Source organism: Aulonocara sp. 'chitande type north' Nkhata Bay, linkage group LG3 (genome assembly GCF_057382095.1).
Source record: "Aulonocara sp. 'chitande type north' Nkhata Bay isolate Kocher_YH1m ecotype deep benthic linkage group LG3, A_spYH_male_GT1.1, whole genome shotgun sequence".
Classification (NCBI taxonomy): domain Eukaryota; kingdom Metazoa; phylum Chordata; class Actinopteri; order Cichliformes; family Cichlidae; genus Aulonocara; species Aulonocara sp. 'chitande type north' Nkhata Bay.
Genome location: NC_141346.1, coordinates 65426859 through 65445809, shown reverse-complemented (window position 1 = coordinate 65445809; position 18951 = coordinate 65426859). Strand labels below are relative to the sequence as shown.

Genomic DNA, 18951 nt, shown 5'->3' with positions numbered 1-18951 from the left:
GCTCTGGGGCAGCTGCTGGGGAATGCGGCCGCGCCGGCTCCCGCCCCTCCGCTGTCGGTGACGTTGCACCGGATGCGGGATGGGGAGGACCCGCTGGTTTTCATCGAGGCTTTCCAGGCCACGGCGGTGGCCTGTCGGTGGCCGGAGGAGGAGTGGGCCGCCCGGCTGCTGCCGCTTCTGTCGGGTGAGGCCCAGACGGCGGCGCTGAGCCTGCCCCCCGGCTCGCGGGGGGTGTTCGAGGACGTGTGCCGGGCGGTGCTGGATCGTTTGGGGCTCTCCCCGGAGGATTACCGCCGTCAGTTCCGGGCCAGCAGGATGTCGGGGGGGGAGCGGCCGTTTGCCTGGGCTCGGCAGCTGGAGGATGCGGCGGCGAGGTGGCTGCGACCGGGCCCCTCGGCTGGGGAGACGCGGATGCTGACCATGGTCGTCCTCGAGCAGTTCGTGGGAGGCCTGCCCGAGGCGACGGCTCGTTGGGTTCGCTGCCACCGCCCGGCGGATTTGACGGCGGCGGTGACGCTGGCAGAGGACCATCTGGCGGCCGACCCGGGACCGGGCCGTGAGGAGCCGCGGCGGGGCGCCCGTGTTCCGCCGCCCAGGCCACCGGCGGCAGCGTCGCAGAGGAGAGGCGGCGGCCCTGCGGGAACGGAGCAGGCAGCAGGGTGGAGCCCCAGGAACCCGTTCCGGCCGCTGCTTCCCGCCGGAACCCCGGCGGCCGCCGAGGTTTCCCCGGAGCCACGGGGAGCCGCACAGACGCCGGGGCCGGACTGTTGGAAGTGTGGGCGGCCGGGGCACCTGCGCCGAGACTGTCCGCTCATGGAGGTGGGGCAGGTGTTCCGCGTTGCCGGCGCTCCAGCGCCCGCCCCCGGTCCAGGAGTGACGTACCGCGTGCCGGTAAGGTGTCAAGGGGGTATTCGCCATGCTTTGGTGGACACGGGCTGCACGCAGACTCTGGTCCACCAAAGTTTGGTTCGCCCCGGGGCATTGTTGGAGGCTGACTGGGTGGAGGTTAAATGTGTGCACGGGGATGTTCACAAGTACCCAGTAGTGTCACTGTTGCTGAAATTTAGGGGCAAAACGCATAGAGTGAAGGCGGCGGTTAGCCCGCGCCTGTCGCATCCCCTTATTTTGGGTACGAATTGGCCGGGGTTCCACAGCTTACTGGGGCAGTACGCGGGGATGCGATCGCGGTCTGTAAATTCGTGTGACGTTTGCGCGGCGCTCGGCGGTGACGCGGGGTCGACCGACGCTGACTCTGGGGGGGAGGAGGAGGCGGGGACTTCCACGGAAGCCCCGCCGCCTCCCGTTGTGTACCCCACGGAAGATTTTCCACTAGAGCAGTCTCGGGACGACACCCTACGCTCAGCCTATGACCAAGTGATGGATATTGATGGTCGCTCGGTGCGCCCCGACGCTGCGCGAACGTACCCTCATTTCCAATTGCGGAACGATCGGCTTTATAGAGTGAGCCGTGACACTCACACTAATGAAATCCGCACACAGTTGTTGGTGCCGCAAAGCCGCCGGGAAATGATTTTCCAGGCGGCTCATTCGAACCCCATGGCAGGGCACTTGGGTGGCGAGAAAACTCTGGAGCGCATAATGGCCCGATTCTATTGGCCGGGCATTTGGGCCGACGTGCGCCGTTGGTGTGCGTCGTGCCCCGAATGCCAGCTGGTTAACCAGCCGGCCGTACCAAAGGCGCCGTTGCGCCCATTACCGCTGATGGAGATCCCGTTTGAGCGTATTGGCATGGATCTCATCGGGCCATTGCACCGGAGTGCACGCGGCTATCGCTTTGTGCTGGTCCTGGTGGACTACGCAACGCGGTACCCGGAAGCAGTGCCGCTACGCACCATTTCAGCGAAGAGCGTGGCGCAGGCACTGTTTCAGGTCATCTCCCGAGTCGGTATTCCGAAAGAAATACTGACTGACCAGGGCACGTCGTTCATGTCGCGCACATTGCGGGAACTGTATGAATTACTGGGTATTAAATCTATTCGGACCAGCGTCTACCACCCTCAGACTGATGGGTTGGTGGAGAGGCTGAATAAGACTTTAAAATCCATGATTCGTAAGTTCATTCGCGAGGATGAACGCAATTGGGATCGCTGGTTAGACCCTCTGTTGTTTGCAGTGCGGGAGGTGCCCCAGGCCTCCACGGGATTTTCTCCCTTCGAGCTGTTATACGGCAGGAAGCCGCGGGGGGTGCTCGACCTGATTAAGGAAAACTGGGAGGAAGGTCCGAGCCCTGCGAAAAGTGAAATTCAGTACGTGCTGGACCTGCGAGCAAAGCTGCACACACTGGGGAGGCTCTCGCGGGAGAATTTGCTCCAGGCCCAGCAGCGGCAGCGACGCCTGTATGACAGAGGGGCTAGACTCAGGCAATTTTCACCGGGAGATAAGGTGCTTGTGTTACTTCCTTCTTCCAGCTCTAAATTACTCGCCAAGTGGCAAGGACCCTTCGTGGTCACACAGCGAGTGGGGGACGTTGATTATGAAGTGGTACGGTCGGACAGGGGCGGGGCCACGCAGATTTACCACCTCAACCTCCTCAAAGCCTGGAGGGAGGCGGAGACTGCTTCTCTAGTGAGCTTGGTAAGAGGGAGAGATGAGTTGGGGCCGGAGGCGCCAAAGTCTAGCATCCCCGCCTCCCTCCATTGCAGTGACCATCTCACACAGGCCCAGAGGGCGGATGTTGCTGCATTGCAACAGCGCTTTGCCGACGTGTTCTCCCCCTTGCCCGGCCGTACTTCTCTCATAGAGCACCATTTTGAGACGCGGCCTGGCGTGACGGTGCGTTCACGGCCCTACAGGCTGCCGGAACATAGAAGGCAAATTGTTTTCCGGGAATTGAAGGAAATGCTGAGGCTGGGAGTAATAGAAGAATCACACAGTGCTTGGTGTAGCCCCATCGTCCTTGTAGCAAAGAAGGATGGGTCTATACGGTTCTGTGTCGATTATCGCAGAGTGAATGAGGTGTCACGTTTTGATGCTTATCCCATGCCCCGGGTCGACGAGCTCCTGGACCAGTTGGGCACCGCTCGCTTTTTTACGACTCTGGATTTAACCAAGGGCTACTGGCAGATTCCCTTGTCTACAGAGTCCCGGGAAAAGACGGCCTTCTCCACTCCGTATGGGTTGTACCAATTCGTGACGCTTCCGTTCGGCTTGTTCGGCGCCCCTGCCACTTTTCAGCGCCTCATGGACCGGGTGCTGCGGCCCCACGCTGCCTATGCTGCCGCCTACCTAGACGACGTCATCATTTACAGTGACACGTGGGCGGGGCATGTGCGGTGTGTGGCCGCGGTGCTGGAGTCCCTGAGGCAGGCGGGGCTCACGGCCAACCCGAAGAAGTGTGCGGTTGGACGGAGGGAGGTACAGTATTTGGGGTACCACTTGGGGAGCGGGCAGGTGCGACCTCAAGTGGAGAAGACGGCGGCGATTGCATCCTGCCCGCGTCCCAAGACGAAAAAAGAGGTGAGACGGTTTCTGGGGCTGGCCGGCTATTACCGGCAGTTCGTCCCAGGGTTCGCGGACCTGACCAGCCCCCTGACTGATCTCACCCGCAAGGGTGCCCCAGATCTGGTCCAGTGGACGGAGCGGTGCCAGGCGGCGTTTGTGCAGGTGAAACGGGCTCTCTGTGGAGAGCCGCTGCTGTTCACACCTAACTTCTCCCTCCCTTTCTGTCTGCAGACTGACGCCTCGAGCAGAGGGCTGGGGGCCGTTTTGTCCCAGCAGGTGGGGGGAGTTGACCGGCCGGTCGCTTACATCAGCCGAAAGCTCACGGACCGCGAGTCACGGTACAGCACCGTAGAGAAGGAGTGCCTGGCGATCCGGTAGGCGGTCGACTCCCTTCGCTACTACCTCCTGGGCCGCCCGTTCACCCTCTGCTCGGACCACGCCCCGCTGCAGTGGCTCCACCGCATGAAGGATGCCAACGCCCGGATCACTCGGTGGTATCTGGCCATGCAGCCCTTTAAGTTCAAGGTGATCCATAGGCCGGGCGCGCAGATGGTCGTGGCCGATTTCCTCTCTCGCTCGCGGGGGGGGGAGTAGGTTCGGCCGGATGGGCCCCGGCCTCAGTCGGGCGGTGGGGATGTGTGGCGTGGGTGTGGTCCTTGGCCAGCTGCAGAGGAGGCGTGACGCAGTGAGCTCCCGGGGCGGCGCAGGGGCGGGGTGAACAGGTGTGCTGGGATCTGACAGTGATTGTGTCTCTTTATGTGTTGGCAGTGACAGACGGAGACGGAACGTGACAGCAGAGAAAGAGAGCGCGGAGTATATGTGTCCACTACAACCCGAGCTTAATAAAAAGTTCTGCACTGTCAAAAGTCGCTCCGGCTGGTATTTCTTGGGTCCACCGTTACAGATCAATTGGAGAAAAAGAGTCTAACTTAACATCAATGGTACTAAGAGTAGCTGTAGATAATATTACATCTGCGGGATGATTACTGGTAATTTTTTCTCTAATGATAAAAATTTTATTTGTGAAGAAGTTCATGAAGTCATTACTAGTTAACATTAAAGGGATTGTTGGCTCAAAAGAGCTCTGACTTTTTGTCAGCCTGGCTACAGTGCTGAAGAGAAACCTGGGGTTGTTCTTATTTTCTTCAATCAGTGATGAATAGTAAGATGTTCTGGCTTTGCGGAGGGCTTTCTTATAAAGCAGCAAACTATTTCTCCAGGCTAAATGATGATCCTCTAGATTTGTGACACGCCATTTCCTCTCCAGATTATGAGTCATCTGCTTTAGGGTACGTGTTTCAGAATTATACCACGGAGTCAGGTACTTCTGATTTGAGGCCTTAGTTTTCACAGGAGCTACAGTATCCAGAGTCGTACGTAGTGACGAGGTGAAATTATTAACAAGATAATCGACCTCTGTTGGGGTAGCGTTCAGATAGCTGCTCTGCTCTTTGTTGGTACAGGCCATTGAAGATGATAACAGTGGGTGGATTATATTCTTAATCTTAGTTACAGTGCTTTCAGAAAGACATCTACTTTGATAAAGTCTACTCTTCACCACTGTGTAATCAATTATTGTAAAAGTAAATGTTATCAGGAAATGATCAGACAGGAGAGGGTTTTCAGGAAACACTGTTAAATGTTCAGTTTCTATGCCATATGTTAACACAAGATCTAGAGTGTGATTAAAGTGGTGGGTGGGTTCTTTTACATTTTGAGAGAAACCAATTGAGTCTAATAACAGATTAAATGCCATGTTGAGGCTGTCATTTTTAGCATCTACATGGATGTTAAAATCACCCACAATAATTATTTTATCTGAGCTCAGAACTAAATTAGATATAAAGTCTGAGAAATCAGACAGAAACTCTATGTAAGGCCCAGGTGGACGATAGATGATAACAAGTAAGACTGGTTTCTGAGTACAGAGGCACACTTCCACATCTGTGGTAAAGCCTTCTGTTGTAGAGAAAGATTAAAAATATAAGACACTGGCTCAGCTATGATATTTGCAGCCAAGTGCAAGAAGGAAGGAGAACGATTGTGAGGACGAATTTCTGGTGTTGGGGCTATTCAAAGCCTTACAAACCTCTTCTACTGTGACAGGTGTGAAGGAAAAGGTATCAGTAAGCAGGAACTACGAGCAGAGTTGTGTGCAAGAGGTTTACCATCAGATACTGTGCTGAACAAAGAACAAGAAGCAACAAAGTGTTTGTTAAAGCAACATTTCAGTTTTGTGTGACACAGGAGTGGAGTCGATATTTAAGTGAGGAGGAAGCTCTGAGGAGTCACAGCTGGCAGAGACACTTTATAGTTTGCCAAAACCTCCTACGGTCGTTTGGACTGTCAGTCGTTAAAGTAAAAAATAGTTACATTGGATCTTGATGATGGAGGCAGTAATCCGATTACACAGCTAATGAAAACGTAGCCAATCAGCATCAGAGCCAGACTTCCTGCCCAGGCCTGGTTTCTCTCATGTAGGAGATCGGCCGGTACTGAACCAAACCAGGCCTGTCCCGACCTTTCACCCTGACCTGGCAAAAAGGGGCGTGTCTGTCCACAAAGTAGACACAACTCTCCTGTAAATGTTCCCAAACTGACATTGTCAGCCTGTTTAATACGACCCCAGTTCAAACTGATGCGGGGCTCGGAGCGTGAGATTTTAGTGTTTCTCACAGCACCAACTATGCAGTGATCACTCAGGTCGTTGGCAAAAACTGCAGATGTGGAAAACTTAAGCAGCATATAAGTTAAAAAAGGTCAATAAGAGCAGATTTATCTGGGTGTTTAGGATCAAGGCGTGTGAGGCTTTAAATAATTTGAGTCAGTTTTAAAAACAAGCAGCGTGCCTTAAACTCATCAGACACAGAAGAAAGCCAGTCCCAATGAAAATCATCCATCTGAAAGACGTCATTAAAATGCAGCTCAGATAAAAGTTGAACCAGAGACGGTGATGTGCTGGGGGAAGCAGGTGGAAGCTGATAGCAGCCAACAACAGTGTGATTTCCAAACAGATCAATAGTTAAGGCCAAGATTTCAAATGGCTGAGGTGCAGATGGAGAGAACAAGACTTGAGCAGCAAGACAGACCTTCACATAAACTTCCAGACCTCCGCCTTTTCTGGGACAGTCTGAGTGCTAAATGTTAAATCCATCAGTTGCTACGTTTTTATCCAGTAAAGATTTGGAAAGTCTCAGAAACAACAATGATACCAGCACCGCTTGAACAGGCCCAGATTCCAATCATATCCATGTTAGGAAGCACACGACATGATGCACGTGTAACCCAGACAGTTTTTAACATCTGCTGGTGTTTCACATTCAGCCAGAGGCCCAGGGTTAGGTTGGATACCAGACAATAATAAAAGCATCGTTATTAGACTCTAGAGCTCGTTTATAGCTGACACCACATGTAGAGTTTAAGTTCACACAGAGACGATGACATTTTTCTAAAACCAGCAAACAATAAACAAGAAATGTAACAAGAGTTTCAGAAGAAGCTGTTTTACAGAGAAATGATTCCCTGAAGACAAAATTATTATTATCATCTTTATTTCTCCAGGTGAAAATTTAATTGAGATTAAAAATGTTGTATTCAAGAGAGACCTGGCATCATGGCAGAAAGAGTCAGAAATACATCATAATTCAAACAAATACAAAACAGGAAAAACATCCTACATAAACTTCATAAAGTTTCATTAACAGACTTTGAACAATGGACTTCAAACTTTCCCCCAAAACAACAGAAACACATTTGAAGATAATGAATGACATTTATCCCTCTAAAGAAGGACTTAGACTACGATTTAATATGAATGAGAACATGTTCATAAATGGATGCAACCAAAGATTTCATCAATCCCTGATTTAGAGACAGAACATTTGGTTTGATTTCACAAGATAAGAATGACGACTGAGTTGGAAGATTGTTTTATGTTTAGTCAAATCTTTCCTACATAAAGTCGGATTACAAAATCATCCCCTAAGTTTGTTGTTTTATTCAAGGAATTGAAATTATAGAGAAAATCTGTGAAATGACTTAAAGAAAACAAACCACAAAAACTTTATGATGCTCTAAACCCCCTGGTTTAGGTCGGACACCTTTCTGATGATGAGTGCATCTAAAATTTCCTCAGAAGTCAATGTGCCATATGATTGCATTAGCAATAAATTACACACCATATAGAACCACTTTATAGGATTATATTTGTGCGCAGATGTTTGCAGCTATCAGCGAATAGTTATCAGCTATTTTGAAACAAAAAAAAGACTTTTTATCCATAACAGCAAATGAACTGTACAACAGAAAATACAAATGCTATTTATGGTCTCCGACATCATGACCAACAGCTTTACAGCTGTGGCTCCAGCAAACATCAGCTGATACTAGAAAGTAATATTAAATAAATTCTAATAACAGCTGATCAAGCTTAAACATGCTGCTGTTGTTTAGCCTGAAATCCGCTGGTTTCCTCTTTCTGGCGCAAAGTGGGCGATAAAAAAACAAGAGAGAAAAGCCGATCAGCTGATCATTGATCAGTTTCATGATTAAAGTAGCAACAGGAGAGAGAGGGGAGAGAATGACAGTGTAAAGACTATTGTGGAAAACATCTTATTTTACTGTCACTATATATCATTCATAAAGCACTGTCATTATTTCATTATTACTTCATTAGTCCGCATCAGCTTATCATCAATATTATCATGTATCACTTATCATTTAGTAAATCTGCTACAATAGAATTCTAGATACAATACTCTATCAGTTAGTAAAGCACCAGTTTAACTAGGGGTCCAGTCAGGCCGCAGTAAGTCATATGAGGACATTCAACTTTAGTTGGCCTGAACTCACAATATCACAAAACTGCACACTTAGATACACACTATTGGTTATGTTCCCAGAATACAGAGGAGTAGAAACATCTGGAACATGTTGTTGTTCTTAGCCATACAAGGACATAGAAGGGAGAACTGACTGTTATACTTATCATGTGACTTGACGTCATCATTGCAATAAAAACCTTGTGAAGAGACTGTTCGAGGGAGATTGACTTGTGACGCTCATCTTCCCCATATGTACATATGTATAATAAAATCACTATTCTGACATCTACTGAGAGACCATGCAGTCGTTTGTCTCTTCCTCAAATACGAACCATGACAAGACACAGAATAAATCCAGCTTCGTGTCTTTTCCATTCTAGCTGAAGTCCGGGACAAACTGCGTTCCTTCTCAGCTCAACACGAAACGCGTAATATTTTCTCTGAATATGAGACGATTCTGTTTTTTACGGGATGGTTGGAAACTCTACTAAAATAAAGTTCACTATCAGTAACATCATAGCACCACCCAGCTGTATAGAAACTCGGTCATGCTAGCTAGTATGCAGTACGAGTTATTGTAATTGACTGTAAAAAGTCAGCACAAGGAAAATAAACTCCACCTAAACTTGGTGAGATCAAATATATTTTCCTTTGGCTTTGTTTTCTTCCCATTTGTGGCTTTAATGTAGTGTTACATCCTGTTTGTTTGCTTCCATCTGTATACATGTCCAGATTCACTGTTATGTTTCTATTCTTACATTGCTGTGTGATCACTGTTCCCTCTGCTGACTGATGTGACCTTTTGTATCTCACACTGATACTTGTCATATTTGTATCTGCGCCTAAAAGATAAAAAGTTTTCCATGCTAAAACACAGCTCCACCTCCTGCAGTTCTCCCTCTGAACCACTAGATGTCTCTGTTATCTAAATGAAGACGTGCAGCACAGCAACCATAGCAGCGCTCAGATCACACGTGTCCTGTTATTATGTATAAAAGCATGAAACAGGTGAGACAGGTGGGATCAACATTAATGTTGTGGAAATATATGAAAAAGCAACAGAAGAGTGAAAACATTTCGTGTTTCTAGAAAGATCTTTCAGCTCACAGCTGCTCACAGACTGTATTTACAAGTGACAAACTGCAACTCTACAGTACATCTACAGTATATATCAAATATATTCTGTATTCAAATGTATTGAGTGATGTTTGAAAGTCTTTCCAGGTGAGTTTGATCCAGGAGGGTCTGAAGCCAGAGTCAGACAGAGACTGTGCAGAGACTGTAGAAGGACAGAGCAGCAGCAGAGCAGTCCAGATACACTGATGATCCTCTGTCAGATCCAGAGGGACACACAGGGATGATGCTGGACTCTACATTGTGTCTGACAGTGGAGCTGTTCTCAGAGCAGTTCACTCTGCAGCACTGACAGTCATCTGCACTTCTTCTCATTCCTCTGTCAGTCACTGCTGGATGAAGCTCTCCTCTCCACCTCCCAGTAACATGGCCCAGTCAGAGCGTCTCTACACACAAGCTGCTGCTGCTTCAACCTCTCTGGATCATCAGGACACAGCTCCTCCTCTCTCAGCACACACACCGTCCTGTTTACCATCATCGCCTCCACCTGCAGAGAGAAGAAGGAAGAGCAGAGGAGATAAACGAGTGTTTCCAGAGACACTTCATCAGCTGTCAGTCAGTGATGCAGCACATCCAGTATAAAGAGCAGCAGGGACTTCAGTGCTGGGACTGTACTAGGACTCATTGTTGCTTCACTTTTTCTAATCTTTGGATTTTTATTGAAGTTGATGAAAATGTTTTTCCCTCCTAGTTTGAGTTTGGACTTTCATTCATTAGAAGAACCTTGGTGTGTCCACTCTGAGCTCTGTAGGAACCCCAACAACAAGCCCAACAATCCAGATGGACGGTTCCAGCTGTTAACTGGAGGAATTCCATCCAAACATCTGCTCTCACTAAATTCTTCCTCACCTACAGACTGTGTTCTTCACTGCTTTAAACTTGGAAATGAATGCAGTCATTGGTCTGCGTGCTGCTTTGTTCAGAGAGCTGATTGGCTGTTGACAGTGTTTGATCAGAGCGTGTCAGCCGTTACTATGGTGACCATAAAGGTCAGAAACAGGAAGTGTTTGTGTCCAATCCTGAAGCCTGTCACCATTCTCCTCTCACAGCTTCACTGAGAAGCTGCAGCTTTACAGGAAACACTGGATCTTTGTTTCATACTGACTGTGTTTAGTACAATACTGCTGACAGCACCACCCACTCACTCCATCACTCTACTGACCTCAGAGTCTCCAGTCTGTAGTCTGGACTCTGCTGAAGATCAGACAGCTGCTTCACATCTGGATCCTTTAGGTAGTTTCCTCTCAGGTCCAGCTGTCTCAGATGGGAGGGGTTGGACTTCAGTGCTGCTGCCAGATAATCACAGCTGATCTCTGACAAACCACAGTCGATCAATCTGTATAAAGAATGAAAGATGTAAGTTTATTAGACAAAGAGTGAGCTTGAAATCATTCAGTGTTTCATCATCTGTTCAGAGCTGAAGAAGGTTCAGAATGTAGAAAATGGAAACTCCAAACAGCTGAAGCCAACAGGAAGCAGCTTCAAACAGGAAACTGTGCAGAGTTTCAGACTATATGTCCTGATGCAGCCAGTTGGATTTTGGAGATTTGAATCTCTGTTCTGTGACTAAGTCCTTGAATCATTTCTTCCAGTTGGTCCAACAAGACTGACTAAGTGTTGGACATGTGTTGTGGCTCCATTAGGGGAGCTTCTAAATGTGATGTGATGGCCCCTCTGGGTCTGTCAGGTCACAGGACTGAAGAGAGCTCAAACCGGGCACACAGTTGTTCCAGTCTGGACCAAAGACTCTATACTGGGACTGAGGGACTGCTTTGACTGCACCCACTGGGACTTTTTAAAGGCTCATGTTCTCACTTAGATCATCGATTTCTACTTACATTTCTTTCTGGGAAAAATGGGGATTACTTTGAAAACAGGAAGTATTTTCCCCAATAAGCAGCCCTGGATTAGTAAATCACTCCAACATGTTTTCAGGCAGAAGAAGCTGTCTTGTTATGAGGGAGAGAAGAAAAAGATTGAGGCACAGAAACTTGTTGAAAGAGAGATAAAGCAGCTAAAATCAGGTGTAAGAGTAAAGCAGAGGATGAGCTGAATAAAGGACACTCAAGGCTGGCTTGGAAAGGAATGAAGTCCATGGTGGGGATGCAGGACAAGGAGCAAAGATGAATGTGATGCTGAATCAGCAGAAGACTTGGACTCATTGGATTCCAGCTTTGATATCATTGATTTCAATGAAGAGCTTTGTGATTGTAGCAAAGGGCTGGTAGCTCTGAGAGTCCCACTGATGAGGTGTTTGTGTGGAAATCTCTTAGTGGGACCAAAGAGAGAAAAAGCCCTGGTCCTGATGCTGTGGGAGGGAAATGATTGAAATGTGCTGTGAGGAACTGACTGGGAGGTTTTCACACATTTTCCAGTCCTCCTTGGAACAACAGGAAGTTCCCAGCATATGGAAACAAAGGTTAAGTGTCCTATGGCACTCAGTGATGATGGTGCTGTGGCCCCACCACCTCCACCTCTTTGTAAAGGAACTAACTGTAATCTGAAGCTTCAAATGGAACTAAGACTTCCTCCACTAGGTGGCAGTGTCTGATGAGAAAGTGTTAGTGGAGCTGGCCTGGAGTCAGAAACAGGAAGATGCAGGATTTGGGCTGAAATGGGGAAAAGTGGTTCGCACTAGCGCCTTAAAGCAAGAAGGTTGTAGGTTGAAGCTTGTTGGCCTTTCTGTGGAGGTTGGATGTTCTCCCACAGTCCAATGAACTTTTTCATATACAAATTACAACCTTTAATAGAAACCTATTGGTCAGCATCTTATTAGCCTGCTGTTAGCTTCATTCCACAGAAAACTGAGAGAAACTAACAGAGTTGATAAAGAATAAAGAGAAATGTGCTGATTTAAAGCCTTTGAAGTGCTTCAGATGATCTCTGTCCACTTCTGTCCACTCATTCATTCATGTAAGCTTTCTAATGCAGCTTTGATCTTCACAGTCTGCTTCATGAAACTCATTCTAACCCTGAATGTCAGAGTGTTCCTCCTTCTCTTTCCCATCATTCATGCTGGCAGTGGAGGAGATTTGGATGTTGGACTGTGTTTTGGATGATGTGTGTATGTTTGTGTTGGACTGCTGTCTGTAAAGCAAACGCACATTTTGCTTTGGATTTCAGTGTCAGACAGACTTTAAGGTGGAATGAAGAGTTTGAGAGTTTCACAGTGAATTATCCAGTGGAGGATTTTTCTTCTTCTTTGAAGGTTTGAAATGTGAACATTGTTCTGCTGCAGTCAATGGACTAAACCAGAGAAGAAGAAAACAGACTTTACCATGAAGATCCTCAGTGTGGATCAGTATAATATCAGCCTGATGTCTGCAGTTTAGTGTCAGCACAGCTTTCACATCATATTCATCTCAGCACAACTAAAACATGCTGACTGACCTCAGAGTTTCAAGTCCACATCCTGGACTCTCCAGGAAACCACACAGATGCTTCACTCCTGGATCCTGCAGCTTGTTGTTGGAGCTCAGCTCCAGCTCTCTCAGATGGGAGGGGTTGGACTTCAGTGCTGCTGCCAGATAATCACAGCTGATCTCTGACAAACCACAGCCCCACAATCTGTATAAAGAATGAAAGATGTAAGTTTATTAGACAAAGTGTGAGCTTGAAATCATTCAGTGTTTCATCATCTGTTCAGAGCTGAAGAAGGTTCAGAATGTAGAAGTTTAGAAAATGGAAACTCCAAACAGCTGAAGCCAACAGGAAGCAGCTTCAAACAAACACAACAAGAGAAAAAACTCTGAATGTTTCACATTAAAGTCGTACATTTATCATAAAAACAGGACAAAGGGGGTCACGTGGCCAAGCATTAAGATGGCAGCTTAGCGGGCTCGCTCTCAGGACAGTGTACAAACTTTCTATAAAAAAAACCCTTGTATATGCTGTTAGTGTGGTCTGGAATATACGGCACTGACATGTCAAAAGCTTCATCTGTGAAACAGTATGACATCTTTACCCGAAGACACAAGATAGGCGCTATACCATCAACGTCCGACACAGATGCTAACATGGCTAGCATAGCCGAAGTTGGATGAACTCAAATCACTCCGGTCGGATTTTGGAGCCAAGTTGGACAGCATCGATATAAGACTGACTGGGATGGCGAGCGCAGTGACTGCACTGGAGGGTAAAGTCTCGGAGGTAAAGCAAGACATATTGAACCAGGGGGCCCATATCGAAGAGGCCGAAGCCCGCATTGCCGAAGTTGAAAGCACACTTGAGAAAACAGAAACGTCACTGAACTCGGCTTTCAAACGAATCGCACTTCTTGAAGCCAAAACAGATGATTTGGAGCCTGTCTGATTTATGGGGTTTTGGAGAGGTCGCGTCGACTAGTTACTCCTCAGTGATGTGGATTAACGCCCTCCAAATAATTTGTTCACGGGAGGGGGGAGACATTTCCAACAAGGAAATGCAAATGTTCAATCAGAAATTGTTTACAAGTTCTTTATCTGGTATGTGTGAGTGTGTGAATGTATGTGCAAACCTGCTTCTTCAATTTTTCCTTTACTTTGTTTATTTAAGTGAACAGTCTGACAATATTTTATGGAGAGGACAACTAAAGCAAACATTTTGAACGTTAAGATTACGACCTGGAACGTTAGGGGGATACGGAAGTTAGCTAAACTGAAACAAGTATTAAACCGACTAAAACATTTTAACTCTAGAATTATTTTCCTACAGGAATCTCATCTTACTGCATCAGAGATACATTTATTAACCAAAAGATGGCAGGGTCAGGTATATTTCTCTTCTTTTACTAGACATGCCAGAGGAGTCATTACTCTTATACATAAGTCAATCCCATTTCAAACTACGAGGGTGATTACAGATCCAAACGGGAGATATGTAATTGTGCAGGGCCGTATCTCCATGTTAGAAATAAACCTGATAAATATCTATGGCCCCAACGAGGATAACCCATCCTTCTATGAAAATCTATTTCTCACAATATCAACCTTGGAGGGCCTTTATATCATAGGAGGGGACTTCAATTGCGCCCTGGACCCTAACCTGGATAGGTCGTCTCAAACTGACACTACTCATACCCAGACTAGAAAAATACTTTTTAACTATATGAAAGATTTGAGATTAAATGAGGTCTGGAGAACAAGGAATCCAAATAACAGGGAATTTTCATGTTATTCTAGTTCGTATCAAAGTCTAGACTACTTTCTTATCTCTACAGAGTTACTACCTTGTGTTGAGAACTATTGGTATAACAGTATTGTGATTTGTGATCACGCAGCAGTATGTCTATCAGTTAGATTGGGCGAAGTTGATCAAGGTGTAAAGCGATGAAGGATGCAAACATTTTTGTTAAAGGACCCATCATTTGTCAAATTTATAGAAACTTGCATTGATCAATATTTTCAAATAAATAAAGATGAAACCACAGCTAGTATTAGGTGGGAAGCATTTAAAGCTTACATAAGAGGGGAAATTATAAGCTACAGTAGCAACAAGAGTAAGCAATATAACCAAGAATTAAAATCATTAGAAAGGGAAATTTAATCTAATGAAACAGAATTTTACCAGAGCAATGATCCCACTAAACTAAACAATCTGACTATTCTAAGAGCCAGGTATGATAAATTAACAGCAGAGAAAGTGGCAAAAAGTTTAATGTGGACCAAACAATTATTTTATGACCAAGGAGAGAAGGCAGGAAAATTATTGGCCTGGAGGATAAAAAAAGATGCAAGCAGAAAAGGCCATCACCCACATAAAGTCCAAATTGGGTATTATAACAACAGACCCTTTAAAAATAAATTTTATCAATCTTTATACCAATCTGAATATACGGGAAACAGAGAAACACAAGATGCATTTCTTGATCAGTTAAAATTTCAAACCCTCTCAGAAGAGGATAAAACAGCTCTTGATAGTCCTTTAACAATAAAAGACCTGTCAGAAGCCATAGACGACCTGAATAGCGGTAAAACGCCTGGTCCTGATGGACTTCCAATGGAATTCTATAAAACATTTAAAAATAAATTAATACTGCCACTTCTTAACATGTATGAGGAGTCATATAAGTCCGGAATACTCCAAGACTCACTGAGATTAGCTACAATAACCCTTTTATTGAAGCCAAATAAGCCTCCGACTGAATGCTCCTCTTATAGGGGAATTAGTCTTATGGGATGTGATACGAAGATTTTGTGTAAAGCACTCTCTAGAAGACTAGATAAATGTGTGCCTAATTTGATAACAGACGATCAACAAGGTTTTGTTAAAACGAGACAAGGCTATCATAATATAAGACGTGTCCTCAATGTACTTTATGAGAAAAACAATAGGGAGGACACTGCACTGCTATCACTAGATGCGTGCAAAGCCTTCGATAGAATAGAATGGAATTATCTCTTACAAGTGCTCCCTAGATATGGACTAGGTGAAACATTCCTGAAATGGATCCGATTATTGTATACACATCCAGCAGCACAAGTTTTAACTAATAATAACGTATCAAAACCATTTAATTTACAGCGATCAACCAGGCAGGGCTGCCCTCTGTCACCAATTCTCTTTGTGTTAGCAATAGAACCTCTGGCCATAGCTGTGAGAGCAAATGCAGGAACATCAGGGACAAGAATTGGAGGAAGAAACCATCTAATTTCTTTATTTGCAGATGATATTATATTTTTTTGACTAATCTGAAAGATAGTATCCCTAATTTAGTAACATTAATAAAAACATTTGTAGAATTTTCAGGATACAAAATTAACAATTCTGAATCAGAATTAATGTTTCTTAATGAAAAAGAAAGAAGAAGCCCTGTGGTGGCCACCCCATTTAAAACAACTACAACAGGCTTTAAATATTTAGGCATTAGGATCGCCCCAAGCCTCAAGGACATAACCTCAATAAATTATGATCCCCTTGTAGAAGAGGTCACGGAAATGCTAAACCGTTGGACAAACCTGCCTGTATCTATGATAGGCCGGATAAATATCCTAAAAATGACAATTTTACCCAAATTTTTATATTACTTCCAAACACTTCCGTTGCCTCTACCAACTTCATTTTTGACAGTTTAAACTATTTAACCAATTTATTTGGAATAATAAGAAGGCAAGGCTCCGCTTACAACTACTTTACTTGCCCTATGAAAGAGGAGGTCTCCAAGTCCCCAACCTCAGATGGTATTATATGGCTGCCCAACTAACATCAGCCGCCCATTATTTCTGCCCAACAACACCTCCAGCCTGGGTTGACATCGAGCAAAAATCTGTTCCAGATCTTCCCTTACACACTTTTCTATATTCTTCAGACACTAAGACATTAAAAAAAAATACAAGGAACCCTTTCTTGAAAAATACAATTATAATTTGGCATGCAGCTCATAAATATGTGGGCGATCCTCCATCGCTTTTGCAATTTACCCCTATTTGGGGAAATGAAAAGTTCACGCCTGGTAAAAGTGATGGAGAATTTAAAATATGGAAAAATAAAGGCATTCAAAAAATTAAAGACCTATATGCAGATGGCATGCTGCTCACATTTGATCAGTTGTGTAAAAAATATTTAATACCCCCAAAACACTTATTTAAATATTTACAATTGAAAAACTGTTTGTCATCGAAACTGCAAAGGATTGCTGAACTTCCACCATTGACAAAAATAGAGGAGGTATGTGTTAAGAATACAAAAGGGAAAGGTTTTCTCTCTATATATTATAATTTACTGATGCTTTCCTCCAAAGACTCAGCAGCAGATAAACTGGATGCTTGGAGAAGGGAGATCCAAGAGGACATAGATGAAAATGACTGGAACCAGGCTTGCTTAAAAGCACAAAAACAAACAATAAACACACGCTTTAAACTACTGCAATATAAATGGCTCATGAGAACCTATATAACACCTGTCAAGCTTCATCATATGTCCAATGATATTCCGGATATCTGTACTAAATGTCTAGTTGAAAAAGGAACTCTTCTTCATTGTCTATGGGAGTGTCCTAAAATCCAGGACTTTTGGAAAGATGTTATCAAATATCTGTCCGAAGTGTTTAAGGAAAAAATCCCTTTAAAAGGAAAACTCTGTGTACTTGGAATATATCCAAGGGAATTTAAGCAATCAGGAAAAAAAACTAAATTACTGGACTATGGACTACTTCAAGCCAGAAGAGCCATTGCGCTATGTTGGAAGAGTATGGATGCTCCCTCCATGGGACTTTGGAAGAAGGAAATTGCAGTCTCTCTAGGCCTGGAAAGACTAACATATTGTGGCATGCAGAGGAATCTTTACAAAGAAGCTCACAGAGAGAGATTGTTATTCAACCCCAAGCTGGTAGGGGGAGCTCTTTATTACAACACACACTGATGCTACACTGTGCTTTGAGGGTCATCAACAGCATAACAGAACTCACCCATGGTTGCATTCATTCTATAAAACAACACTGTAAGTGCCTTTGAACCGCAGTACAAACACAACATTCAAGATAACAGTTAAAAGTAGTGTAACCATAAACAACAAAACAAGAACATCCAAACAGCAGTCCCAAGGCATGATGGGAGAGAACTAGCCACTCCCCCAACACGCCACACAGCCCCCACCTAAGTGGTTAGCTGTCCCCAGCAACCGGCATGTCCATAGCAAAGTCTCTGAGGTGTTGGGGAAGGCGACGGCTTCGTTGAGGACGTTCCGTGGGTCCCCCATCTGCCTCCGAGGCCAGGTTGGGGGCCTGCAGTTGAAGCTGGGATCCTGACGTCTCCCTGGATGGACTCAAGGGCTGATAGGGTGCCAGGCGATCGCGATGGAGTACGACCACCCTGTTCCGTTTGACCAGCCGCACCCTGTAGACCACGTCAGACAGCCTCTCAAGAACAGTGCAGGGTCCAACCCACTGGCTCATCAGTTTGGGAGAAAGCCCTTTCTTCCTCTCCGGGCTGTAGACCCACACATGCTGACCGGGCGAAAGTCCTTCCCCCTTGCAGCGGGTATCATAAGCTCGCTTTTGCCGGGAGCCTGCATCTCGGAGAGCCTGCCTGGTCAACTGATGCACCTCTCGGAGCCGGGCGAGGAGGTTGTGGAGGTAGTCCAACCCGGGGTCCCCGCACACTTCCTGCCCGGGGGGAGATCAAAACACCAAGTCCACTGGGGTACGAAGCTCATGACCGAACATCAAGGCCGCTGGAGTGCACTTAGTAGACTCCTGGACTGCAGAATGGTAGGCCATTAGGACCAGGGGAAGGTGTTGATCCCAGTCACGCTGCTGGTGGGAGGTCAGGATAGCAAGCTGGGTGGCCAGGGTGCGGTTGAAGCGTTCCACCAACCCATCGCTTTGGGGGTGCAGTGGCGTTGTCCGGGTCTTCCTGATACCCAGCCGCTGACAGACCTCCTTGAACACTGCAGCCTCAAAATTCCGGCGCTGGTCGCTGTGCAGTTCCTCTGGTACCCCGAACCGGCAGAACATCTCGTTGACCAGACGCTCAGCAGTGGTAACAGCACTCTGGTCAGGGACTGCATAGGCCTCAGGCCACTTAGTGAAGTAGTCCATGGCAACCAGGACGTAGCG

The 18951-nt window shown here is 46.1% G+C and overlaps 1 protein-coding gene across 3 annotated transcripts in view; it reads right to left on the bottom strand.

Moving 5' to 3' along the window:
- Nucleotides 1-6800: 6800 nt before the first annotated feature.
- Nucleotides 6801-18951, bottom strand: part of LOC147336613 (NACHT, LRR and PYD domains-containing protein 12-like) — a 62793-nt gene continuing 50642 nt past the window's right edge. For 2 of the 3 annotated variants that reach the window (XM_086285509.1, XM_086285511.1), the window contains 3 exons: nt 12810-12986; nt 10582-10755; nt 6801-9906 (listed from right to left, as the gene is read on the bottom strand). In XM_086285509.1, coding sequence (XP_086141635.1) covers nt 9894-9906; nt 10582-10755; nt 12810-12986 — 364 coding nt within the window. In that variant the 3' untranslated portion in view covers nt 6801-9893. Of the gene's footprint in view, nt 9907-10568; nt 10756-12809; nt 12987-18951 lie in introns of those variants that run through there. The other variant, XM_086285510.1, reaches the window with a different exon arrangement.